Source organism: Epinephelus fuscoguttatus, linkage group LG6, assembly GCF_011397635.1.
Source record: "Epinephelus fuscoguttatus linkage group LG6, E.fuscoguttatus.final_Chr_v1".
Classification (NCBI taxonomy): Eukaryota; Metazoa; Chordata; class Actinopteri; order Perciformes; family Serranidae; genus Epinephelus; species Epinephelus fuscoguttatus.
Window position 1 is genome coordinate 14560628 of NC_064757.1, and position 22668 is coordinate 14583295.

Here is a 22668-nt window from a genome sequence, read left to right on the forward strand (position 1 = left end):
TTTTCTAAAGAAAAGAAAACTAAACAAAAAAACATCTAAATAAATTTGATATTTTGTAATGTTTGCATGTGTGATTTAACTATAAACAAAATGACATACAACACATTTATTTATTATTTAAAACAAAAAGCTTTATTCAACTTAAGTTGGTTGCAAGTTTGAAGTGAAAACAATGATGACATTATCAGCTTGGATTAAGTCTCACATCCAAGTTACTTGTGACATTTTACTTTACTGTGCAAAACTCAAGTGCATTTTTAACAGGGGGCATCATGCATTTCTACTCATTTTAGCAAATATGCTAGCATTTGACGTCTGAATGAGTCTTCAATCATTAGACTTAAAACATGTAATACGAGCCTCTTGAACTGCGTAACTCAATACACATGGCTATCTGACGCTAGAGATGCAAACAAACTCAGCTTTGGCTAAACTTAAAATTTCAACTGAAGAAAATAAAAGTTTACAACTAGTTCTTTACAAGGAAACTTAACAGAGTCAGAGCCAAACAAATTGCTTGTCTTTCTATCCTTACAGGTAGAAGAGCAGGTTGTTCAGTTGAATATTGGGCTCCCTGTGGATGCTCTGACCCACAAGGAAAGCCAACTTGTGGGCGTACTGGCAGGGAGCAGGCACTCGGATGATCCCCTAAAGCACAAAGACAAAATCAAGTCCAACATGTCAGTTCCTTCTTATGGTTTTTTTTTATTCCTGGCATTGGCACCAATCAATGCATGAAAAGTAATACAATAAAAAGTAAATTAAACATTTTACCTTCAAAAGGTATGCTACTAGCAATGAAGGAGTCAACCTGTCATCTATTCCTTTTTCATAATTTCAAGGAGAAACAGGAATGGGTATTGATAGGATTTTATTGGCATTACTATTCTTAGATACTCCTTATTAGTTTGGTTCATTAACGACTTCTCATTATTAAATGATTACTTTTTAAAAAATATATTTTTTACAAAATCATTTCAGGACAGGACTAGATTTGAATATTTTAAATACAGCTACATCTTGTTTCTAGAGCAGCAGCAGCTAAATATCTTACTGGAAACAAATTTTAAATGCCAATAAAACATCATATTTCTGACATAAAAATACTGAGTCATGTTTACAAAGAATGAAAACCTCCTGTCCTCTGCTGCTGATGTGATTCACCACCTGCAGGTACCGCTGGTAGAGGACGAAGGGCTGGTTTGTTTCAGCCAGCAGCTAAGTTTACAAGAATTTGCCAAATTTTATGATATGAGACAAACTAAGCTTAAGAGTTGGACTACAGACGCTAAAGTTTTAGCTTGTTTATAACAATATGCCATTAGCCTTGAGAATGCGCTGTGCTTGTGTACAAGATGGCAGCAGAGGATGAGACTGAAGGCAGAGCAGATTTAAATACTCCTTTTCAACATGTTTACACGTGCTTGTTGAACAGGAGTATTGATAAAGTACTGGCTTTTTTAAGGTTTCACTGCATTTACAGACTAAACCACATCGGCCTGTAACGCTTGGAAGGATGCAGGGCGAGGAGTAGTGTGGTCCAAGATACTGCACATCTCCAGAGTGGAATGTAGAATACATCAAATCACAAAAGTCCACAGCACACAGAGACACTAAGGTTTCCCTCCAATTTTAAGTTCATCTGAAAACAAGGGGCTTCATAAACGCCCTGCAGTGCCTCGTCAAAGTAATAAAACTATGTCAATATATATTATATATAGTGTGACCAGAAAGAGAACAGAGTCCTCTTTCAAATGAACTGACAATGTGAACACAAAAAGAACTGAGTCCCTTTTCTGTTGGTCCATTTTAAGAGGATTGAGTTCAGTTTGTTTAAAAAGGACTATATGTGAAAACACCTTTAAAGTACAGATAAAACAAACATCGGAGCCTGACAATACTAGTCTTGTCCTCTAGCCGAGGAGAATAGGTTGCATCTTTAGTTACGACAGTAAAAAAATAACGGGGGTGTGGTAGTCTGAACTAAGATAGCAAAAACTGTATTGCTGCCCCCACAATGGCAGCACATTTTGTTTTCCCCTTCACAATAAAACCCCTGGACATAAACATTGCACCACTGAATGCGCACAATTTGAAGCAAATTTAAAAGAAATAAAAACGCAAAAATCTTTTTTTAAAAATTTTATGCATAAGCGGTTAAAAAAAAAAAACAAAAAAAAAAACAGACTATGACAAAACAAATACTTCATTTTTGATGGAAAGTCATCTGTAGATGGAGCCTTTGCACGCATGACGCCAGCCTACCTGCCAGTTGTAGTACATGTGGCACAGCTTGTAGGTGAGCCGCTGCATGTGATCAGGCTTCAGTCCACTGGTGTCGTACACAACGTTATAGTGGGTCGGGGAAAGGCTTCCACTGCGGACAGCCTGGCTCACGATGTAGAAGTCATACCTGACAAACAATGGTTGTAAAAGTTAACTACATACATACATAAATAAGTAAGGAGACGCAGAACAGCTAATAAATACATACCACTCTGGGCGAGTGACATCAGTGTCAACGACGGTGCCTGGGGGAGGGTTGGTCACCTTGCCATGGCTGAGGGCGAAGAACCTGGAGATGATGCGCTTCTTTACCACCACCACACTCAGCTTGGGCCTATGAAGAGCAGATGGAGAGGCTCCTTCAAAGACTGGCAATTTACAGTAAAATTTTAGTCTTGTTCAAGTTATTTTAGTGTGTAACAATCCAATGTGTCGACAATGTTGGTGACAAACAGCTTCTAAGTGCAGCTGGTTTTTTTTAAAGGGCTTTTAAAACTTTGGACAAGAAAAACTTACATGTAGTCTTGCCCCATGGACTTGATTGAGTCCATGATCTGTGAAACCTCATAGTTGACCACGCTGTGCAGCTGGCCATCTCCCACTCCATCTCGGTACACAATGATGCGTGATGGCAGGCAGTTGTTGAACTTCAGATATTCTTTCAGTGCAGCTGGAAAACAAATACAAAGTCATGACAGTACTGCCAAAGATTGCTAATAGAGAATTAATATATTTGTTAAAATAAAAGCATTTGTAGAAATACGGAAAGCAGCTTGCCACTTAGGGCTTTCTTCAGTCCATCCATTATTTCCTGGCCTCTGTGCTGCAGCACACACATTGAGAACCACCTTGACAAAGAAATCAGAAATTTCACACAACTTACTGGCACTGAATCAAAGATTGGGAGGTCACCAAATAACTACTGTGAAGCAGACTTGTGTGGCTGTTAAGCACAACCTAATTCAGGCTACAGACAGAGGTACAGGATGGAAAGAAAATGTAAAAACTAACCTGCTCATGGTCTGGTTGAGGCTGGCCACTAGAGCTCCAATGGACCTCTTCCCAGCAAGAGTGTCGTGGTAGCAGTCAATGCCCACAATCATTAGCTGTTTGAGCTGCACAAAGAGGTGGGACGAGTTAGCAGCGCAGCGTTCCAGCTCAGTCCCAAACAAGATCCATCGGCACCTCCCATTTGTAAAAGTCTGTTCACCCCAACCTTTGAATGGACTCAGAAACGAATGCATTGATTTTGTCTCCTCTTCCTTCAGCATTGGACACAGACACATTTATGGTACACATTCAATAACCTAGACCTATGGACAGCTCAATAAGTAACATATGGGTACATATTAGGGGTGAGTCTGTACACACGTTTACACGTTAGAGATCATAAACGGTTATGAAAAATTAGTACACGAAAAACATTTGTTTTGGGGTTTTTTTGTTTTTTTTTTTAGGGGGGAGGGGGTGATACTAATTGTTGACTAACTGTGATAGACTATGAATATGACAAGAAATGGTCTGAGACCGGGTTTGGCAACAGGGCATTAGCCTCCGTGCTCTGTGACTATTAAAATGGCGCGTTCGTTAAGGGGATCGTTTGCCAGTGGGCTACAATGAGTAGCGGGCCATCAAATCACAGCATCCGCGGTGAGAGGACACGGAATTGTTTGCGCTTTTACGCACGGGTCGGTGAAGTGGCGCATGACTCGTGCTACAGACGGACGGACGAACCACCTATCTTGGTGCAGCTTAAAAACAGGTAATACATCTGGCTACTTCTTTCCCACATCAAATATCCACGATTGTCTAGACCGGCGTGCGTAAAAGCGCACACAATTCCGTGTCCTCTCACCGCGGATACTGTGATTTAATAGCTCATTGTAGCCCACTCTTATAAGACCCAATAATGATAATAATAATAATAATAATAATAATAACAATAATGTTACTGTGGACCTATATGCCATGCTTTTTAATAAAATTAAAGAGGAGTTTGCTGAAAAATAGGTAATGTCAGCCTGAATTACTCACATACGTCCCCGGTGAAAATCGCTGACATGCATGGGAAATACGACTTACTACTATATACTACAGGCTCGCCATAGCTTACTGTCAGGCCTCAGGGACCAGAATTCGGAGTGGCGGCCTGTCACCATTGGTTAAATGGCCCGTTCCATTGGTATTGTTTTCCCACAACACACCTAAACTTTTAATTTCTTCAATGTACACATTTTTGTCCATGTGACTTACAGGGACTTCCACACTCCACAGCTCTCCTCCCATCTTGCAGGCCATCTGCAGAGCGATCTTGGTAGCCACAGTCATTAGAGCCTGAGGTCGGCTGAGGGTACGGGAAACCACACACTGGCTGGGAGTGGGGCATTCCACACAAAGGAACTTCTTGACGGTGTCGTACTTGTCCTTCCGGTTACTGGGGAGGACCACCACCACCTAACATAGAAACAACTGGAAGGTCTCATTCTGCTTTGACGACACGGCTCATCACTGTGCTTCCAAAACACAACACACGCCACATAAACATGGCTACAATACAAACATTTAAGTTCATCCATTGTTCACAAGAAATGTCACAGCGCAGAGTAAATAAATAAGCAAAAGGGAAACTTATGAAGGTGATCTCTACTTCTGTGTTTCTGCAGTATATATGCAATCACTAACCATCTGTGTTTGTTTTCCAACATTTTGCTGCAGGGCTCTGAGGAGAGACTCCTGATGGTCCTCATACTGGATCCTGAATTAAAGGACAGTTAGAATAATTAATTGACATGACCACCCAAACAGGGCTGGCTAATTGAACCAAAATACACAATAACCATAATTTACTTAGACAGCAAACTGACAAGGGTTAAATTTTTTTTTTTTTTTGAAAAATATTGACCTTCAATTAATAATCTAAAAAAAAACTGAACCACGTGAACATATTCTAAGTACCTAATTTGATAATTGATTGATGCATTTGCGTTATCAAAGAAAGAAAAAAAAAGTCAAAATTATTATGCATTAACTTTTTGGATGCAAATAATGTTTCTTTACTCCTCTAAGAGTCCTCTAAGTTTTAGCGAGGTGTACTTAACAGGCAACTGAGTGCATTTAAATGTATTTTACACTCATTATCGACTGTCAGTGACAAATTACTTTTTCTGATGCTGAATATAAAGCCTAAAATTCAAGGATTTCAGGCACCAGCTTGAGCAACATAAATAACTCTTTAGGGTGTTTTTTGTTGCACTGTTCCTATGCTAGTACTCACATGACCGCTCTTTGAATGCGGATACCGAGTGGACCACAGACTTTGCTGAGGGTCTGCAGGAGGGACTGGGCTTCATTGGCATTACGATGGGTGTAAAAGATGAGCCAGCTGTTCAGCTGAGGAGAGCTGATCACTGGCACTCCACGCATCTCCTTGGCCCAATCAGCTGCCCAGGGGTCGTACTCATACTAGGTGACAAAAATTATCATGTTAATCTCTCAATTAAGTTGACATAAATAAATCAATTTAAATGTATATAACCACAAACATATTGTACCGATTTTGGTCCCTGGAAAATCCTCTCAGCTGGGAGGACTCTGCCTGTCAGACTTAGGAGCTGCTTATCAAAGTTGAGTCCCCACTTATCCAACTCTGCCTGTGCATCACTATCCCTGTGAAATAAATATTAGCATTTAAATCAAAGCCTGGAATTATGATGGCTGAAAGTGTTGACAGGAAAATTACTTAACTTAATTAAGCATATGAAGAGACCAATTACACAAGCTGTTGAAGTTTTCCAGTGAAAACAGTAAAGAGCCTTCATGATCGATTGAAAGATAAATAGATAAATGACATTATCTAAACAGGCAAATATAGTTATTAGGGCTGGGCAATATGACTATGTATGATAGATATATTTTCAAGCAAGACAGAAATTTAGACAACACCGTTTATATTTATATAGGGTCAAGTTACATGTACCAGTGTGCATCTCTCCTGTCTAACACTCTCCGCCCCACTCACTCACAAGTTCTCCAGCAACACTAAGAGATACAGTAATGCTACTCTGTTTAATCTGTGTGTTAATTAGTCTACAGTGCGACACTGGTCATTATGTTGCACGTGCTACACTAAATTATTCTGTGAGATGAATGAAATGGCCACAGTAGCACATGTGCAGTACAAAGCTGTTAACCTTTGACGAATAGCCCTTGTGAATTTTACAGCTTCTGCACCCTCAAGTAGAAGCTAATAAGGACTAATTAAAATCTAAGCCTTGAAATCACATTTACGCTACCATGTGTTGATGTAGATCCAGGTCAGCGAAAGGGATACAGGGCTCAACAATAACGATTGCCCGGGGCAAGTAAAACTCAAGGTCAGGCATGTAAACTAACAACTCACTTGCCCGATCGGGCAAGTTGCTAAAAATAGTAAAAGTTAATAACTAATTGATAAAATAAATGTATTTTGAAACATGCTCTTCTGCTCTGATGCAGTTGTCTCTCTGCCTGAAGTCACAGGCACACGTTGTGTAACAATGTCCTGCCCACAGCCCCCAATGATATTACGGACGCTTCATATAATAACATAACAATATACTATTTATGGTGTTATGCCATCGTGTCATTTCTGTCTTTACCATGGTCACACGTTAAGAATTCTCCTCTGCTCTCTGTATCGCACGGCGGAGTTCCGCCACACACACAGGTGAGCACGCTAGAGCGGCTCGGGCCGCATTTTCCTGACCAAACCTGACCCCGAGCCCGGTGCAGTTTGTCAGCTGACAAAGTTATTGAAATGGACAGTGTGTAAATAACCATCAAGAGACTGCTGTTACGCACAGGCAAACAGTTGCTCGCACAGCAGGGCAGCATGGCACTCGTGCTGAGCCTATGTTGCGTTCAGGCGTTGTCACGTAAATAACTTCCAGCACTTAAATAGGTCATAGCACAAAACAGCAGCATGTCAAGTGACTTTTTACTTTATTATATTCAATACAATTGTATGTTCCTCAATCTTGAGACACCTCATATGTAAGCTAGACAGACATTTCACCTGCTCATTACTGTGCACAAATGTACTGTATGTACTTAGTCCTAAAGAGCCCTTCTGGTGCCAGTAGATACATAGAAACATCCCAGCAGGCTGTGCTTTGCAAGCATACAAAATGTTTCACGCATGTGAAAATTATTTTTCATGCGTGTGCTTCACCTCCGCTGCTACAACTCCATCCTAGGGGAAACACTGCTATGTGCGTTTTGTGCAACAGGTGGATGTGGTAGTCAACTGGTAGAGTAGAGAGAGAGCTAAGTAGCGTTGAAGTACAGTAGAGCAGGGCAGAGAGATGGAAGCAAAATATATTAAACCCGGTGTTAATACAGCAAAACTGGCAAGAGGGGTGAAAAATAAATAGAGGTGGGCATGGCTCAAGTAGGGCCCAAAATTATAGATGGAGAATGATTGACAAATTTTTCACTTTAAGCCCTGACACTGTCATTTTTGTGTAGGAATTAAGCTACAATACATGACATATGTTGTTTTAATTAATAAATACGGTGTGAATAAAGATTACATAACATAAAAATAACTGCAGTCTTTGTTATTTGATAGCCGCTTAAATTAAACAATTTTTATAGGGCAAGTAAAAACTGACTTTGGGCAAGTAGATCTCTGACCAACTTGCCTGACCGGGCAAGTGAAAAAAAACACCTTAGCGTTGAACCCTGGGATAGTTTTGATTTTTTAAATTGGGGTTGCATGAGTTACTTATCTGTAATCAGTGTGTTATCTACAGTAGAGGGCATTCTGGGCATCCCCCATTTGGAGAAGCAGACAGGAGTACTGTCACTGAAACTAAACAATGTACTGCTGTGGACAGGACAAACAGGAAAACAAAAAATATAATTACATATATTGATTCAAGTTTATGTTACTTTCAGAATTATTTACCACTTTGCCTTGCAGTCAACCAGTCCTTTCTGATGGGGAACTGAATTGAAATGTATCTATACTGTCTTCCTTTTTCTCTCTCTGAATACAGGACCTGCTGGTCTTGTGCTATGCTTTCTTTTGATTTTCACATTGGCTAGTCATCCTGATTAATTTGTCTTCTGATTAAATTGGAACCGTTGAAACAAGTAATTGGTTGCTGGCAGACACTCTGTGCTGCAATAAAATGGTTAATCAGCAGTGCCGTGCACTGTAGAGCCGATGTGCTGCTGGTTCTGCTGGCCTGAAAAGAATATAATGTCTATAGCCTTACTGTTGCGTACAGCCTTATAGACTGAGCTGAGTAGTGATGGGCGGGTCGACCCATAACCCGCGGGACCCGTAAATGGACCTGCGGGTTGGGCAGCAGTGATCGTCTGTTAAATCAGTCTGTAAATGATATTTTGACATTATTGGCTATTACTGTCATGGCATCCGAAGGCACAGATGCGTTGAGGTGACTTTAAACAATAATTTATTGTACAAAACGGGGGAAAAACATGTTGACAAAAACAGTTCCATAAGTCATATTAAATTCAAAAGATAACAAAAAAACAGCTACAAGTTAGAGGGAATAATGATAAAGTGGTAAAACTTGGCATTGATCCACGGCCTCAGACAGATACGCTCAAGCGTGCCGTGTGCACAAGCTCAGCTGGTAGGCTATACTATATTTTCACATTTTTAACAATGCCATTTAAAAGTTTTGATTTTTATTGATAACCTACATTTACCAACAACAAAAAGACTACATTGAGCACCAAAAAAACATGTAAAAAAAAAAAAAAAGAATATTGAATACCAAATTTTCATAACAAATACCTACCCATAGAAACGAATATTCGAATATCCGATTATTATATTATAACTAGGTTAACTCAGTGGCACACTGATTATCACCTACTTCTGTATGTTGGTGACAAATCTGGTGAGGCGTCCCTCCCTCTGCTCTGGGCTCAATCTGGTGTGGCTGCTCAAGTCCTTCATGATGTTGAAGTCAGCTCGCATCTTGTCAGTCAAGCCTGTGAAAGACAATGAGTGGTAATTTAAAAGATGACAAATTATACCGAATGGGTATAGTTCACCATGGCTGACATCTGAACAGATTAACTGCTGTCACCAATAACCACTTAAAGACTTGAGTCTGTCTAAAAGTCAGGGATGCACCGAAATGAAAATTTGTGGCCGAAGCCGAATAATATTAAACGCTTGGCCGAATACCGAGTACCGTTTTTTAGTTTTTCATTAGTTTTTGCAGATGAACCCTCTCCAGATTAGTGTTGTCACGGTATCAAAATTGGATCCCACTGTACAATACCAGTGAATATATCATGGTTCTGAGTAGTATCAGGATACCACAGCAAAAATGAGGCAGATGTGCCTTTTGTCATTTATAAAAAGATAAATCACTTTTCTATGATACATCAATGATATTTCAATGGAATAAATTACTTATTGACTTATTCATACTTTAAAAACAGCATCAATAAGTGATTAACATAGGGGGGATCAAAACAAAATAAATAAATGAAATAAAAATCAACCAGCCACCCTCCTCCCCTGACAAGTAAAGAACAGTCCCTTCATAAGTAAAGAACAGTCCCTAAAGTGCAGTGAGGTTTGTGGGCTGTTACCTGCCACAAAGAGAGCAATGTGAACGGCTCGTTTCTCCTCTGATACGCCACATACTGTGTGGCGCCATGGCTCGGCTGTTCAGGTACTTTTGGGCAGTCATGACAACAAGTTATTTACCTGGAGCCGGACTTCTCCGTTGCCGGTAAGCCGTTACCATGCGCCACCGTATTTGACAGGAATACGTATTCCTGTCCGTGTCTGTGACCCCTGTTCAACCCAAAACCAGCGGGATTTGCCGTTTCGTTTCTGTTGCTGGTTGAAATCTGTACTCACACAACGTGCTGAATGATTTATTTTGCCCGGACAAAACTATTTTTAGTCGCAAATGCGAGTGCGGTGATAGACAGAGTAAAATATCGCCACACTGCCGACATTTTACTCCGCCTGTCACCGCACGCTGTTTGATTGCGTTATCAAAACACGCTGCTATTATTCGGCCTCGCTTTTCACTTATTCCACTGAATGTGTGTTTTTTTGCAATATTCGGCCAAACATATTCGGTGCACCCCTAATAAAAGTGGGTTTAGTTTCAGTAAAACGACCTCCTTATAATATACATCTATATTATACTGCTATAGGTCAGGGATCTTCAATGTTTTTCAGGTCAAGGACCCCTTAGCTCATAAACAGATGGACCATGGATCCCATACTATTGACATTTAAGAAAACTCAAGTTGCAATTAAAATAATCAAGTATTTATTTGTCTGGTCTCATTTGCGCTTGCATTTAGCTGCTCAGTCAGATGCAGCTATAGCATGGCACCCACTACACTTTCACTGGTGGTTTCTGAGGTGCAAGGTGTGTCAAGAGTCTCTTGCTCAAAAAATTACAAAATGATCCATTATGCCGCACAAGAATGTCTGTACACTTGGAATAATAATACAGCTACTTAGCCAATATGTTTTAATAGTAGGTCAATTTTAGCTCACTAGTTTTCCTCGCTGTTATCGACAGTAAGTGCAACACAGCCTGCAGTAACTGTAAGGACCCCTTAGGGGTAACCGATCCCGTGTTGAAGACCCTGGCTATAGGTGATGCAATAAATGTCTAAAATGTTGTGTTTAGTTTGAATCAGCAGTCTCACACTGGAGAACCACATACCTGTAAGGTAGCACAGCTCTGGGATGAGCATGGCTGGGCCAGGAGGAGGACCTCCAACAGGACCCACCTTCTTCACGTGGCTGATCAGCAGTGGCTGGTTCAAATCACTGATATCCAAGCTATATTGCTGAAAACGAAGAGTATGAATGTTTAGATGCGGACCAGAGTAGAAGTCCATGAATAAAGTTATTAAGAGGTATCACTTAATCGATTTAGCCTCGAAATTCCATCTACACCTCCTCACAAGTATTCCCCATCAAAGTTAGAACTACAGTTGGTAACTTTTATAAAACAAAATGTGTCACTAAATGTGACAGTTAATCTGTGAAAAAAAACCACTCATTTCCTTGTAGCATTTCTAATGGCCTTAAAGGGAAATTTCGGTTTATTTCAACCTGTCTCCTATAGTCCTAATTTTGTTTTAAGTGACTAGTGACATAGAAATAATAGTTAGAATGTTAGCCGTTAGCCTAGATACAGCCGGGGCGCATTAGTAGCGTCACACATGTTAAAACGTAAGTGAACAGGCAACCTTCAAGTGCAAAGTTGAAAACAAGCTTTTTTTCCCCCACAAAGACCACCTCATATCGTTAGGATAAATGTCAGAGAACATACAGAAAATGACATGTAAACGTGTTGTCTTACCTTACCGGTGTGCTGCCGTGTTTGTTTATCCCTCTAGCTCTGCTTTCCAAAGCGCGGCCGAAATATATCTCGCCAGCTCTAGATAAAGCCCAGCTGGATACTAACGTTACTCCAGGTGGAGGTGTCTCGTCCTCGGTCACATCCAGACCTTGAAAATAAGGCTGCAACCGGTCCCATTCCTTGCAACAGAGGTATTCCTCTAGTGTTGTCACAATACCAAAATCTTTGTTTCGGTACCAATACTAATATGAATTTCGATACTTTTTCTAAGGATAAGTCCTTTTGGATACAAACCTTTAGAACAATAAATAGTAGGGGTGTAACAGTACAAAAAAAACATGGTTCGGTAAGTACCTTGGTACAGACGTCACAGTTTGGTAACTCAAATGTCCCACCAAGTTTGTGTTGTCTCGTGTTGTCTCCCTTTGCGAGGCAGAATCTGCAGAATTTGCAATCTGTGCTCCAATAGGAACAAGAAAGGCATCCGTGTGCATAATTGAGTAAAATAAATTAACTAAATTAATGAATTGAATCAATTTCAAAGTACCGGTATTTTCCAAATGCAGTATAGCACCGTTTGGAATACTCTAGTATCGCGGTACTATTTTAGTACCGGTATACCGTGCAACACTACATTCCTCACAGGTACACCACCTATCTCCAGAGCTACGCAGCCTTGCAGCAGCCATTCATCCTCTACCTGTTGCGCCTCTCTCTCTCCTCCTCCGTTCTTCAATTTCACAAAGTTCTTCGTCAATGTATCCTTCCAGCTGTTGCTGCTTGTTCAGGCACGCTATGAGATCGCTGCTTGTTCTTGCGATATTACGGCTGCGCTTTGGAAAGCAGAGCTAGATGATAAACAAACATGGCAGCACACCGGTAAGGTAAGACAACACGTTTACATGTCGTTTTCTGTATGTTCTCTGACATTTATCCTAATGATATGAGGTGGTCTTTGTGGAAAAAAAAAGCTTGTTTAGTGGACTAACTTTGCACTTGAAGGTTGCCCGTTCTCTTACGTTTTAACTGGTCTGACGCTACTAATGCGCCCCAGCTGTATCTAGGCTAACGGCTAACATGCTAACTATTATTTCTATGTCACTAGTCACTTGAAACAAATTTAGGACGATAGGAGACAGGTTGAAATAAACCGAAATTTCCCTTTAATACATGTAGCTGATAACAATCAATCCTATCGTTTGTTTCCTTCTTTGCCCAATCCTTATTCAGAGTCCTTCAAACTGAGTAAGTTATGTTAGAGAGAGAGAAAGAGAGAGAGAGAGAGAGAGAGAGAGAGTGAGTGTGTGTGTGTGTCAGTCTGCATCTGCCAGTTCAGAAAAGTAGATATTAATTATTGTTCTAGTTAACACCAATACTTGTATTGAGTGCATGACACCTACAGTCTTGTAGTAGTCCCTGAAGGAAATGTCTTTGTCTCCCCTGGTGAATGTGTTCTTGGGAGTGTGATCCCACGCGATATCGTCAACCCTGTAGGTTTTGTTGTTGTACCTAAAAAAATTCAGAGGCAGCAAGAGAAGGATAACCAATAGTCAATACACATCACTCTAAAGCCCAGAATTATAAAAATGCAAGACGTGTGCATTTTAATTCAAGAATGTGTGTGAATGTGGCTCCTACTTGGTGAGGACAATCAGTCCAACAAGCTCCTTGGTGCAGATCTCAGGGAAGCGATGCTCTCCAACCTTCGGTCTCAAGCTGGCCATGAAGTCAAGGACTGTCTCACTACGCAGGACCTTGTGGCTCACGTCAGTACACAGCATAATGGCGGACTCGTACTGCAAAATGGTGGTGGTATAACCTGGCCAGATGGTCAGTCTAGGACAGACAGACAGGGTCACTGTTTGTCATCCAAATTCTAATTAAAAAAAAAAAGGTTAGTTCCCATCACTGAAGACCGCCCATTAGCTGATCTCCGCTACAGCTTCTCACTGGGTTGAAAACTGTCTACTAGGGCTGTCAAAATTGCTCAAAAATGACGTTCCAATATTCCTTCTAAAAATAACTCACAGGTTCGAACCATTCAAATTTTTTTTCTTTTCGCATTATGTCCACAAGAGGGCAAACTAATACAAGAAAACATGCTTGTATATGTATTAATACAAGGAAACATAACTACTTGTAGGTATTTTTATTTCAACATAAACATCTTTGAAAACATTTACATACCTACACATTAAAACACATAAAACAATTATCTATAACATTACGTTATAAACGACCGCGGACCTCTCGCTCGCCCCCCCCCCCGACCCATCACGCCAGGGCCACACCGCCCACGAAGTGCTGCGAATGGCCTCGAAGCACCGGGAAGCGAAGCCAGTTTCCTTTCGGCACCCATGTTAACCGATTGTGTCATCCACACCGTGGCTGGCTCGCGCCCTGCAGCGATCGTTTCGCCGTCTGGTCTATTTTCTGCGCAAGCCGCGAGCGAATGTGTCAAGCAGTGCGTTCAGTGCAGCGGCCCAGGCTAGGGTTGGGTCTGTTCTCGGTAATACCAATTTGGTCCGGTACTCCGTCTTGGACCGGGTTTTATTTTTTGAGACCGACCGGACCGCATACTCGCGCAGAACGTACGCGGAGCGGACGCCGCGGAGGTCCGCCTGGTAAAAGTTGACGTCCACAAGCCCTGTGCGTGCAAAGCACAACTGTGCGGACTCCTCTCCGCGCAACAGTGTCCCACAAAAGACTGTTCGGCATGTATTTTTCACATCACAGGGATTTTTCACGGACATTTTTACACGGAGTCCGCTCCGCTTATAGTATGCCTGAGTCTGTGAGCGCCTGTGTCTGCCTCTTCACCAAGCGCACAGCAAGCAGGAGAGAGAGGGGGGTGGGCAGGGACTGAGCTAGGAGGTGCGAGTGCGCATGCACCTCTACTGTAGCCTGGAGTTTGTTTAATAGTGACGAGGAGTCAATAATGGCGGACAATTTAGTCTCGAAATTTAGTCTCTGGCGGACAATTTAGTCTCGAAATCAAAGAACGCACCACTCTGGCAACACTTTGGCTTTGAGCCAGACAAAGGAGGCAACCCTTGTTTGCACTGATCGAGTAAGCTGCAAAATTTACTTGTAAGGAATAAAAGAACTTGTTACTGTCACTCTGTTGTCCTAAGGTCGTTTTTTATTTTAAATGAGTCAACTGCGCCCCAAGTGGCGAAAATCCGGTATTACTGACTTGATGCCATTTTTTTTCAAAAACCGGACCATTTTTTTTTTTCTCATTCCGACCCAACCCTAGTCCAGGCCAACACCCACTCGCAAAGAGGACAGCTGCTGTGGTGTTTTTCTTCCCTCCACAATCGAATATTAATTTTCACATTCGAAGGTCCTTTTTTTTTTTTTTTTTTCAAATTCGAATTTAGAATATTCGTTGACAGCCCTATTGTCTACTGAGATCATAATTTTAGCCTTTAAACTAGGGCAGGACAATAAAATGATAATTAGATATTTTCCTCAAGCGCGATAAGTGTTTGATACATTTTTAATATCATTAAATCACCTATACACCTGCAGAGGGGGCAGTAATGCACCTTAAATGCCAGTTAAACCATAGTTGTCATAGAAGACCAGTCACCGATCTAATGCGCACGCTAACATTATAACGTTACGTTCAATACGCTCAGTTATTTTCAATATGATCATTTTGACCACGATCACAGTGCTGGGCTTCCCCACGATTGAATTCGCCATGTAACATTAGCTACAGTAGCTGTACAGTTAACTTCTCTGATGCTAACATTACGTTTTCAAGTTTAGATGACTGACTAACTGCCTGTTATTATAATGATATGGCATAAACTTAGGTTTAATATCTTTACTTGTCCATGAACACGATTTCTGTGAGTCGTGTCAGACAGATTTTCATCAACATCAAAGTGTATCTTTTACAGTTTTGATTGAGAACGGCAGAAATTACATCCTGTGCATTTAAAACTTGTACAAAAATATTGTTGAGATTTTTCTTTTGTTGATACCGTCAGCTAAAACGCTTACAAAATGTTTTAAACAGTCTGTGCAGATCGTTTGACATGCTGCTTACCAGAATTAATATATGTCTATTGTTGACTATTATTTTTAATCTACCTCCGATCTGTGAAATCTAATGCTATTTGGCGAATGCTTGGTGAACACTTGATCATTAGGGATGCATCAATATGGCTTTTTTTTTCAACCGATAAAGATATTAAAATTACCTGCTTCTCATGACCAATAACCGCTACAATAACTGATAAAAGAAAAAAGCAGTGTATAACCTGTAGTTTATGTACACGCGGGTGTAAGAAAGGCTAAGATGTTGTGTGAACATATGGATTTAATATTCCATAGCCCTCACTGAACCAAATCAACCTGACATCACTATTGTGAACACAACAAAAGAAAAACAGTCCTGACACATTAAATATGGCTTAATAGAGACAGTTTCAAACACAAGTACGCAAATTGGCTTCACTATAAATCGCAGAACTGACAAACACTTGTCTTTATCTGGATACATTTCCCCAACCAATACAGCATGCTAACGTTATTAGCACAAGTCCACAGCGTTTTACATTGTATAAATTAGCCTAGTGTCTAGCGATCTTTTCCTCTTCTCATAAAACCAGGGACAACAGCAACATGTAACAATGGTAACGGCACTCAATGTGGCTCCAGTACAACAATTGTCTTATACTGAACATGTTTTCCAAGCAAATACAACATGCTAACGTTATTAGCGCCAGCCTAATTTATTGTTTCTTGTCTGTAAAATAAAAGTAAATACAAGTTCCGTTTCCACTGAGGGAAATGGTGTTGATACACAGAAACTGAAAGGTGGTCTGCGTCACTGCGACGCTGTGCGTGAGGGTGGGCGAGTCCAACTTTCTGTCAACAAAGGGGGTGCTTTGAAAACACCCCCATTTTCACAGATAACTTAGCCTGCCCCCCCCACCGCAGGAAAAAAGGGATTAATCCTGGAAAGCTATTGATGTAGCACTTTTCTCCTTATGAAAGTAATACGGCGATTATTCGACTAATGAGAATTTGGTCGGATGAGAGCATTGCAACCAAATCAACTAGTCGATCAGGAGACTACAGCCCTAGGGTTAACGGTTAGAGAAATTATGAAGTATTGTTACTGTGTAATTCTCTGGTATATCAGTAAAGTGTATAAAGTACACTGCAGGGTGAAGTCTCCACTAACAGAGAAAAACAGTGACAGTTGTTGAATGCGCACTGGCAGGTCCGCATAACACCTGATGTATGAAGTGTTTATATTGTCATGCTGCATTTTTACAAAAAACACCCAGGCACCGTCTCACCGTCCCACGACAGACTAGACTACAAGTACCAAGTACAATAGTGATGTGCTATTGATCATTTTTAATCATCCATATTGCCCAGCCCTACTTTAAATCCTGGGATAACTCTTTAATAATAATAATAATAATAATAATAATAATATCAAAAAAATAAAAGGTATATTAATAATAACGAATATTCAACGAATATACAACGAATATTCTAAATTTGAATTTAAATTTGGGGGGGGACGGACGGACGACAAAACACCGCAGCTGTCCTCCTTGCGAGTGAAATTCAATTCGAAAATTGCACAGAAATTCTAGCACAAGCCGGAGCACTTCCGTTCACATCAGATGCGCATTTCTCCACGCTGGTCGACAAGCGGTTCTGCTCCCAGCTGTTGTCTCCGTCACCCGGCTTGACACATTCGCTTGCGGCCACGGAGCTGCGCGGTGTTTATGACACAATCGGTTAACATGGGCGCCGAAAGGAAACTGGCTTCGCTTCTCTGCGCTGGAGGCCATTCGGTGTGGCCTGACGGATCAGAGAGGCGGGGCAAGCGAGAGGTCCGCGGTCGTTTATAACGTAATGTTATAGATAATTGTTTTATGTGTTTTAATGTGTAGGTACGTAAATGTTTTCAAAGACGTTTATGTTGAAAGAAAAATACCTACAAGTAGTTATGTTTCCTTGAATTAATACATATACAAGTATGTTTCCTTGTATTAGTTTGCCCTCTTGTGGACATAATGTGGGGAAAAAAAAAATTGAATGGTTCGAACCTATGAGTTATTTTTAGAAGGAATATTGGAACGTCATTTTTGAGCAATTTTGACAGCCCTTGTGCAAGTATAAATAGACAATATTAGATTCAGTGGTAAGTTTAAAGATTTGTACAGTCAGAAATGCGTATCACGCAGAAGAGCTTGACTCATTTTAACAAAAAAAAAAGAAATTAATAGATGGATAAATGTACTTAAATAAAATACTCGTGGCAATCGAGACCTCCCAAATTCAAATTTTAAACAATTTATGACTTTTATGGCCTAATATTCATAAAATTTAAGACGTGTAAGACTTTACACAGACCTGCAGACCCCTGGTTATTTTACACCCTCATGAAGGATCACATCTTAAAAATACACCATAAATCTTAATACATACTTTGAGCAAGATACAGCTGTATAATTAAAAAAATATTGGGAGACTAATAAATATACTTGTGCTGTGGGATGTTGAGTGGATCCTTGGGGTTGTAGTAGTTGCGTCCAATCTGCTGCATGTTGAGAATTCTCAAGATCCTGAGAAAATGGAATAATACCAGCAATGAGACATTTGGAAGTTTCCCAAGATCCAAAATGCTGTGGTGTACTGTTATCCAAGTGGTAAATTGGCAGATGCATTAATAATTTCCATCCATACAATACTTTTTTTTTTTTTTTTAAAGACGATGTTTTACCTTCTGAATATGATGTTGTAAAACTGAAGGCACGCTGGTGATGTGGGTGGCAGTTCATTTGTTAGGGTGACGGTTATCTGAACCTTTTCTCCATGCCTGGTCTCGCTGTGGAGGACAGTCTCCTACACACAAGTTAAGACAATGAAGTTAGGAAGGAAAACAATGGGGTTTTTTGTCATAAGGAAGCCAGGTTTAATAATTTACGAATCAAGCCTTCCATCCCAAAGAAGTTGCCATAGAACCAACGTAGTAATATTTTTGCAAAGGGGGAAGGCTCTGCAAAATACCCCAATTTTGGACAATGTCAAAAGGCTATTTGCTCACGCTTATGTCCACAGCCTGACAATGTGATAATTTTCAAGTTACACTGATCCTCCCTGTACAGCAATATCAGCTTTCAGTGTTAACTTTAGCCTAGTGGGGTGCAACCTCTTGGACATGTGGACTCAAGTGAATCCAACAGTGTGATGAGCCATGTTTATTCTTTCTTAAATTCCTTATTCTTAAAGGAATACTTCATTGTAAAATGACCGTTTGTATATCTCTTAACTCATGGCGTCATTACATTGAATTCGTGAATAAAACTGTTTCTTTCTTGCATACTTTCATGGTGAACAGAGAATCCAAAAAAGATGAATATTTCTCATGAATTTAAGTTACTGGGGACAATGTTTGACAACAGCAAACCCATATAAAAACATCTGTTTACGAACTCCCACATAAACTCTTACAGTATAATCCAAGTTTTGCATATTCAGTCATGTTCTCAGTGCTTCCCATACATGTTGCATTACTTTGCCTCAGCTCATTCTAACCAGGACTTAAAGTGAATCTTATCTATGCTTTCACTTTAAGTCCCAGTCAGAAAGGGAATTTCAGGTAACATGGCATAAATATTTGATATATAAATGGTCATTTCGTGGGTGAAGTGCTCCTTTAACAGGTGTTAAGAAACAGTTGTGTCTTGTTCAATATTTTAAGTTTTAGTTTACCTTGCTGTGCAACCTGTGAGGCAAAAAAAGCACAGCCCCATCAAAACTCCATGCTGAGCCAAGTGTTTCCTCATGCTGAAAGAGGAGGGCAGATCTCAGGCGACGAGCCTCCATTGGTGGTTTGAAGTCCACATGGTACTGATACAGCACCCACTGAGGGCGGGACAGGATGCGGAAGTAGTTTGCCCTCAACTGAATAGCAGAACCAGATGTTCCTGAAAAAGTACAAACACAATTTTAGGGAGTAATATATCATCCTCTGGACAAATTATAAGGTGTACATTTGCTGCATATGTTAGTGTTCATTACTTTTATGAAATTTCATTAATTTCATAATGACTGACCAGACTTTGATTCTTTAACATGCTCCATAGCCTGCCTGGTGTTAATCCCTGCATCGTGAAAATCTCGGCGGCGTCCACCTCTTTCTCCCAGCTTCACCTGCTGAAATCCAGCTGAAATCTGTAGTTCAGCTAATAAAAACAAACTGAGACAGTCAGGACCAGTGTGTGTTCACTGCCATGCAACATTCAAACTTAAAAAATATAATACATTGTATGAGAACAAAAATAGTTTGGACACTTCATAGTCCTGTATGATATGTTTTTACATATGATGTATAGATATTAATCATATTTCCATGTAGACTTTCAAAAGTAAAAATAACCAAAATCCATTAACTTAATAAAGAAATGCAACATCACTTTGTGTTTGACTGTACCTTCTGCTGGAAAGGGTCTGGGAGCAACTTTCTGCCTCCCTCTTCCAACCAACTCTGACTCAGTAGGTGGAGGTGCCACTGGTGCAGGCTCTCGAACCTTGCTCTTCAAGAAAGACAGCCAGTAACTTTTATATGTATTGTCAGGCACACTGTTCAAACTACATCAAACATACCAATATTCAATTGTCAGCATGGAGACCATTTCTCCTGTTAGAATACCTCAAATGGGAACAGTAAGGTCTACAAATCATCATCAGTAAACGGGACAATTACTTTGATGTTACCTTTTACTGCTGAGCACCAAAACTGAAATTACAGTCAAAACCTTTGCAAATAAAGCCATAAATATCTACACAACTACACACAGGGTTCCCACGTATTTCATGGAAAATAAATAAATAAAAAGAAAAACATTCTCATGACTTTACAAAGACCATAGCAAAACTCTACTGAAACATAATTTCAGCTAGTGGACATACATGAAGGGAGAGACAGACCACAGGAAGAAAATGAATAAACATGACGTTATGTGATGATAAACAACATACTATCACATATCAATAATGCACGTAATAAATCTGCCGTTCTGTCACATTACCTGGAAGGTTATCCATGAAAGATTCCTGTAACAATTTCATTACACACCACAAAATTCCATGACCCTTAAAAGGTTTTTTTTCTAATTCCATTCTTATCCAGGCCTGAAAAATTTAAACTCAAGGACTTTTTGGGGTTTTCCATGACCATGGGAACCCTGTGAACAGATGCCACTAAAGGTACACAAGCAGCATTGTATTAGTAATGATAATTGAAAAAGGTAGATCTGACCATGTTCCTAAGTAATCATGAGTAACACAAGGTTTACGTTAAGGTAAAAAGGTTAACATTAATTGTTATGTAAAATTATCCAGTGATTACAGTAAGTACTGCTCTTACCGCTCCAGGTGCAGCGGTCTCTTGACCACGTGCTCTGCCTCTTGATCTAGCTCGTGCCCGGCCAGTCATTTTCCAGTCTCAAATGAGGCAGCTGTTTAAAAAGAATACCCTGTCATTAATGCAAAATTATGAGCAAACAACTAACTTAAACAAAGACGTTGGAAAAAGATTTTCTGACAAGCCTAAATGGTGATTTCAACAAGAGTTGAAAGTCTAAAAATACCCTAATTAATTACCGTTACTAATCTTTCTACAAACACTTAGCCATCACAATAATTTAGTATCATAATTAATATAAAAACTTACTAAATCTTAAAGTTACACATAAAGTTAAATGCTTTCATCTCACAGACGGGATGGCGCCCGCTAATTAAGGTGGGCCAACTGCGCAACTACCTAACCAACCAGCCTAGCAACCAGCTAGGCTAACGACATTAGCTAGCTAACGATAGCATGCTAACAAAGGTTACGGCCCAAACATTTTTTCCCCTTTAGCAGGATATGGCTAATATATATTAAATTATACTAATTTAGAGTTAGCCAATTTAGTAATATCGGTGATACTTAACATTAGGTTACAGTCCCATGTTAGTAAACCGATTAGCAATAATGGTTAGCTTAGTTAGCAGGTAAGATTGTCATGAGCATGATGGCTGGAGGTGGCATACAATTAATGTCGATTAGCATTAAATCTAAACTTGGTGAAGAAATCAGACTCGCATAAAAAAATCTTGCCAGTAGCAGCGTATGCTGTATCAATTTTAATTCAGACATATGAATACTTACTTGTGAAGAAAATTTCTTTAAAACTCTTCTTCTCAACGACAAAAACCTCACCACAGGTGCTGCCACGATGTAGAGAGCAATTAAGTCATAGGACTTTTCACTGAGGAAATTAATACGCTTGTATATTTTCTTTTTTGACTTTAACCAAATACTTCTTCAGTTTACACAAGGTGTAGCTATTTATAAAAGTTAATTTGTTCAGAATTAATCTAATAAAGCTGTTATTGGAGGGTTGCTAAAAATCAGTTATCAGAAATCCCTGTGAACTACTTTTTTAAGCGCAGTGATCCGTTTAACCTTGAGTTCATCCCATACGTGTCTTGCGTCCACGTTCCCCGCACTTGCGTCTCTGCCACGCGGTCTTAGCTCCGCCCTCAAAAGGCACGGTGAAGAAGGTTTGGATAGTTCTTCATAAATACCTAGTTGTGAATAAGGTTAAGGAGGTGTCCGTCAAAATTATTCATAAATATTACCCTGCCAAACATTACATGCAGAAATACAAAAAAAAAGGCATCAACACAAACTGCTCTTTCTGTAATGGACATTCATTTACACCCTTTCTGGCATCATTCTCACACCAAGAAGTTCTGGAAGGAGTACCAAAAAAGCAGACAGAACTTTTTTTTCTTAGTTTTATCCACACACGTAAGTTTAGCAATAATAAACCTCATATTGGTGTCTTTCTGAAAGATGTGGAATTTTTAACAGTGCAATCTCAAAAGTGAACACTAGATGTCAGCAAAGCTCGTACAGTAAATCTGCAGACTTCGGCTGTGAGGGTTTCCAGCACCTGCTTCACTCAGTCCCTGTATAAAC

The 22668-nt window shown here is 40.0% G+C and overlaps 1 protein-coding gene across 1 annotated transcript; it reads right to left on the minus strand.

Annotated features, from left to right (window-relative positions):
- Positions 1-133: 133 nt before the first annotated feature.
- piwil1 (piwi-like RNA-mediated gene silencing 1) lies at positions 134-22143 on the minus strand. The gene is made up of 21 exons (XM_049579079.1): positions 21853-22143; positions 21067-21157; positions 20131-20233; positions 19754-19882; positions 19410-19624; positions 18418-18539; positions 18179-18259; positions 13293-13490; positions 13055-13163; positions 11010-11136; positions 9177-9294; positions 5838-5952; positions 5561-5748; positions 4969-5041; positions 4540-4740; positions 3298-3401; positions 3064-3134; positions 2803-2956; positions 2495-2620; positions 2266-2413; positions 134-648 (listed from the first exon to the last, which is right to left on the minus strand). The coding sequence occupies exons 2-21, from the start codon at positions 21133-21135 to the stop codon at positions 532-534; spliced, it is 2568 nt and encodes an 855-aa protein (XP_049435036.1). The 5' UTR covers positions 21136-21157; positions 21853-22143; the 3' UTR covers positions 134-531.
- Between the last annotated feature and the right edge of the window lie 525 nt (positions 22144-22668).

Bases quoted from the DNA above. Each gene is read 5' to 3' on its own strand.
- piwil1 (XM_049579079.1), bottom strand. From the start codon at position 21,135: ATGACTGGCCGGGCACGAGCTAGATCAAGAGGCAGAGCACGTGGTCAA. The intron at 5,953-9,176 runs GTAGGTGATAAT...TTTATTTCACAG, and splicing joins TTTGTCACCAACATACAGAA to GGATAGTGATGCACAGGCAG. The intron at 2,621-2,802 runs GTAAGTTTTTCT...TGCTCTTCATAG, and splicing joins TCCATGGGGCAAGACTACAT to GCCCAAGCTGAGTGTGGTGG.